Here is a 5100-nt window from a genome sequence, read left to right as displayed (position 1 = left end):
GAAGGAGAGGGAGCTGCTCTCAGAAACTCTATGGAAGGGGGCATTCAGGCAGCTCCTTGCCATCCCCTGCAGTGCAGAAACCTTCTCTGGAGAAAACCTTTGGTCTTTTCTCCCACCTTGCACAGCCTCCACACTTAGAGCCACGGGGATTTGGTCACCTTCTCAGTGGCCTCACCACAGAAGAGGAGCAAGTCTCAAAATAACCTACTGTCTGTCCCTCTCCCACCTCCACCAGCAGCAACACTGAGCTTTGTCAAGTTTCCCCCTTCTGTCTCTGCTCCTCTTTTTCTTACCACTGGGCTGGGATGGGGAGGTGGGACTCAGGTGCACTTCAGGGACCATGTCTGGGGGTCTTGCCATAAAGATTTGTCCATGGGAGTAAAGTGTCCCAATCCCTTCCTAATCCCGAGGCTCCCAGTGACACAAAGAAGATGACTCTCTCTCGTTTTCAAGACATTTACATCTTTCCCCACAGAGCCCCCTCCACAAGGGCACAACTCTCCTGTGGCATCACTGTGTGATCAAGGAGCCCCATGGAGAAGACACCTCAATGCTGAGGCCACTCCAATGTTGCTGGGCGGCTACGCACAGGCAACTGTGATGAGCCCGCTGTGGGGACAGAGCTGAGACCCTCCTTGGGTACAACGAGGCAGCATGAGGAGTTTGGAGCTCTGCACATGGAAGCTCTGACCTCGGTACTGGGAAAGATCATGGAGAGGGTCATCTTGAGTGAGCTCTCACAGCAAGTGTAGGGGAGCCAAGGGATCAGGGCCAGCCAGCACGGCTTTATGAAAGGGAGGTCCTGCTTAACCAGCTTGATCTCTTTCTATGACCATGTGACCCGCCTTCTCCATGCGGGGAAGGCTGTGGACGTTGTCTACCTGGACTTTGGTAAGGCCTTTGACACCATCCCCCACAGCGTTCTCCTGGAGAAGCTGGCAAATCATGGCATAGACAAGTGTACTCTTCACTGGGTGAAAAACTGGCTGGATGGCCGTGCCCAGAGAGTTGTGATCCATGGGGTGAAATCCAGTTGGCGGCCGGTCACCAGTGGTGTCCCTCAGGGCTCAGTCTTGGGGCCAGTCTTGTTTAATATCTTTATTGATGGTCTAGATAAGGGGATTGAGTGCACCCTCACTAAGTTTGCAGGTGACACCAAGCTAGGTGGGAGTGTTGATCTACTGGAGGGTCGGAAGGCTCTACAGAGGGACCCGGACAGGTTGGATCAATGGGCCAAGGCTAATGGGATGAGGTTTAATAAGGCCAAGTGCCGGGTCCTGCCTTTCAATCGCAACAACCCCAGGCAACGCTACAGGCTGGGGGAAGAGTGGCTGGAAAGCTGCCCAGCAGAAAAGGACCTGGGGGTGTTGGTGGACAGCCAGCTGAACATGAGCCAGCAGTGTGCCCAGGTGGCCAAGAAGGCCAACAGCATCCTGGCCTGTACCAGGAACAGCGTGGCCAGCAGGAGTAGGGAAGTGATGGTGCCTCTGTACTCACCTCGAGTGCTGTGTTCAGTTCTGGGCCCCTCACTACAGGAAGGACATTGAGCTGATGGAGCTGAGCCCTCACCAAGCTGGTGAGGGGTCTAGAGAACCCCAGAAGTCATATGAGGAGAGGCTGAGGGAACTGGGCATGTTTAGTTTGGAGAAGAGGAGGCTGAGGGGGGACCTCATTGCCCTCTACAACTGCCTGAAAGGAGGGTGTAGAGAGATGGGTGTTGGCCTCTTCTCCCAAGGGAATAATGACAGGAGCAGAGGAAATGGTCTAAAGTTGCGGCAGGGGAGGTTTAGATCAGATATTAGGAAGAATTACTTTCCTGAGAGGGTGGTCAGGCACTGGAACAGCCTGCCCAGGGAGGTGGTGGAGTCACCATCCCTGGAGGGATTTAAGGAACGTGTAGACATGGCACTTCAGGGCATGCTCTAGTGCCTGAGATTGTTGGTTTGTGTCTGTTTGTGGGTGGGTGTGGTGTGTGGTTGTGGGTGTTTGTTTTGTGTGGCTTTTGTTTTTTTTTTTAGTTGGACTGGATGATCTCAAAGGTCCCTTCCAAACAAGAAGATTCTGTGATTCTGTGAAATGGGATTCCTCTGCTCTCAGCAGCGTCCACTTCCTTCTCTGGGGAATGTCTGGGGGTGATCGTCCTCCAGCTCAAAGTGCTGCCAGCACAGGGTGGCTGAGACCGGGGCTGATGGACAGACGGGTTGTGCTCAGTCTGCACAAAGACACCGCCTCTTGGCCTCTCAGGACCCACAGGATTGCACTTGGGGTGCAGCAGAAATGGCAGTGCCAGAAACACTCCTTGGGTTTGGTGGGGCAACTAAAACAAAATACACAAACCAGAATCCCCTCAGCTGTGCTCTGCAGTCGGGTGAACTGGGAGTGACAATGCTGAAAAGATCTTTGGTGTCAAAAGTTAATTTAATCTGACATCACCCTGAGCTCCCATTTACTTTTACTGTAGAGCAGGACTGAGTCCTTCAGAACTCACAGCAGAGCCCCCCAACTCCAACTCCCCGGGGAACCCTCAGCCAGCACCAGCCAGAGCTCATTGTTAAGGGACCTGTCAAAGGTCTTCCTTTTCCAGCAGAGAGGCAGTTTCAGTGGTGCCTGTATGAGAAATGCATTAGATTTTGCTCAGACAAGCCTCTTCTAACTTATCACTGTCTTTCCTTCTTGGACAGCCCCCAATCCCAGAGGCAGCAGATGTCCAACAGCAGCTCCATCACCCAGTTCCTCCTCCTGGCATTCGCAGACACACGGGAGCTGCAGCTCTTGCACTTCTGGCTCTTCCTGGGCATCTACCTGGCTGCCCTCCTGGGAAACGGCCTCATCATCACTGCCATAGCCTGTGACCACCGCCTCCACACCCCCATGTACTTCTTCCTCCTCAACCTCTCCGTTCTTGACCTGGGCTCCATCTCCACCACTCTCCCCAAAGCCATGGCCAATTCCCTCTGGGACACTGGGGACATCTCCTACTGGGGATGTGCTGCCCAGCTCTTTTTCTTTATCTTCTTTATTGCAACAGAGTTCTGTCTTCTCACCATCATGGCCTATGACCGCTACGTTGCCATCTGCAAAGCCCTGCACTACGGTACCCTCCTGGGCAGCAGAGCTTGTGTCCACATGGCAGCAGCTGCCTGGGGCAGTGGGTTTCTCTATGCTCTCCTGCATACAGCCAATACATTTTCACTGCCCCTCTGCCAGGGCAATGTCCTGGGCCAGTTCTTCTGTGAAATCCCCCAGATCCTCAAGCTCTCCTGCTCACACTCCTACCTCAGGGAAGTTGGGCTTCTTGTGGTCAGTGTCTGTATTGCATTTGGCTGTTTTGTTTTCATTGTGGTGTCCTATGTGCAGATCTTCAGGGCCGTGCTGAGGATCCCCTCTGAGCAGGGACGGCACAAAGCCTTTTCCACGTGCCTCCCTCACCTGGCCGTGGTCTCCCTGTTTATCAGCACTGGAATATTTTCCAACCTGAAGCCCCCCTCCATCTCCTCCCCATCCCTTGACCTGGTGGTGGCAATTCTTTATGCAGTGCTGCCTCCAGCAGTGAACCCCCTCATCTACAGCATGAGGAACAAGGAACTCATGGATTCACTAAGGAAACTGCTGATTGGGTCTTTTTCAGAAGAAAAAATGCCTATCTTCCTCTGCAAATTACACCTAATGTAATTCCTTATATGCCCAACCTGTTTTCTTCCATTTGTCTTTTTCTTGTTTTGTTTGATTAATTTTTTCCCCTACTTTTAATATCGCTTTCCACAAAAAAATTTCATTTCTCATATCATCGCCACATCAGTACCTACTGGTCTTGTGTCATACAGAGACTTTAAGAAGCCACATTCTCTGTACATTTAAATAAAATCAAGTACCCTGCACTGACTTTTTTGTCCAAGGTCCTTCTTTAGACCCTCCCTGGTACCGCAGGGGCAGTGCATTTCTGCAGCGGTGAAGGGGAAAAGAGTCAGAGCACAGCATCACGACCAGGGAGAACAGCACTTGCTGTTTCCTGGTCTGCTCTCTCCAATTCCACGCTCTCCTTCTGAGCCCTTCTGAACTTTTAAGGCCTAAGGGCTATTGCAGCTTGGTCAGGGTCCTACTGCGTGGCAGGGACAGGCAACGGGCACTTCTGTGACATAGCTGGCCTCCATAACAGAGTTTCAGTCATGAAAGGGGATCTCCTCACGGCCGTGCCTGAAAGCTTAGGTCTTCATCCAAGGTTACTGTCAAGACCATGCCCAAGAAAGTGCATCACAAAAAAAAAAAAAACCACCGATGTACGGCTTAATTCTGGGAGTGTGCAAGGTTGTGGCACGAAGCAGCGCCCTCACACAGCCAGGTCTCTAGGGATAGACTTGAAGGACCAGCAGAGCAGGTGCTGGTCTGTGACCGTGTTCATGGAACACCCCAGGGAAGCTGCCCTAAGGCCATCATCACCCGCTGGTAAATGACAACCACCATTTCCAGCAGTGGCCTCTCACCTCAGCTTGTAGAGGTTGTTTGTCCCTCCAGAGAAAAACACCAAATGACTAGGTCAGAATCCATCTTTGCATTGTACAGCTGGGATGTCAGCATACACATTGTGTACACGTGGGGAGATTAACCTGAGCAAGAACAAACACCATCAGCTGTTCCTGGGGGCTCCATAAAGGTCTGTGGGACAGATAGCGTCTGGAGGTCACTTCACTTGGAGAGTAACGTCCAGCGGGAAACCCCCTGGATGCAGCACAGGGATGGGCTTCCTTCAGCCGAGGTCCCTGTGTCCATTCCTCAGCCATGGGGCATCTCAGAGGGGTGCAGAGCAGGAGACAGCCCGCAGGGCTGAGGGGCTGCAGCCTCTGGAGGTGGCCACAGGAGGCCAGGGAGTCTGCTGCAGGGCCTCTGCCTGTGCCAGAGAAGGACTCGTGTCTCTCAACAGCCCTGTCAGAGCCCTGACATTGCTGTGTGTGACGCCAGGAACAGCCCCCACCATCCCAAGGAGATTTCTCTCACTTGCCCTCTCTCACCTCTCTCACCAGACTGGCCTGGCTGAACAGAGAGCTCTGGTCACAACTCAGGGAGAAAAGGAGAGTTTGTGGCCGTTGGAAGAAGGGGCAGGGA

At 52.9% G+C, this 5100-nt stretch overlaps 1 protein-coding gene across 1 annotated transcript; it reads left to right on the top strand.

The window, feature by feature from the left end:
• The first annotated feature begins 2703 nt into the window (after positions 1-2703).
• LOC141478531 (olfactory receptor 14J1-like) lies at positions 2704-3672 on the top strand. Its single transcript, XM_074167567.1, has one exon. It carries the CDS (start codon positions 2704-2706, stop codon positions 3670-3672), a length of 969 nt encoding a protein of 322 aa, XP_074023668.1.
• The last annotated feature ends 1428 nt before the right edge of the window (positions 3673-5100 follow it).

Source organism: Numenius arquata, unplaced genomic scaffold (genome assembly GCF_964106895.1).
Source record: "Numenius arquata unplaced genomic scaffold, bNumArq3.hap1.1 HAP1_SCAFFOLD_744, whole genome shotgun sequence".
Classification (NCBI taxonomy): domain Eukaryota; kingdom Metazoa; phylum Chordata; class Aves; order Charadriiformes; family Scolopacidae; genus Numenius; species Numenius arquata.
Note: the sequence above shows the minus strand (reverse complement) of the source record. Positions and strands in the feature narration are given on the sequence as shown.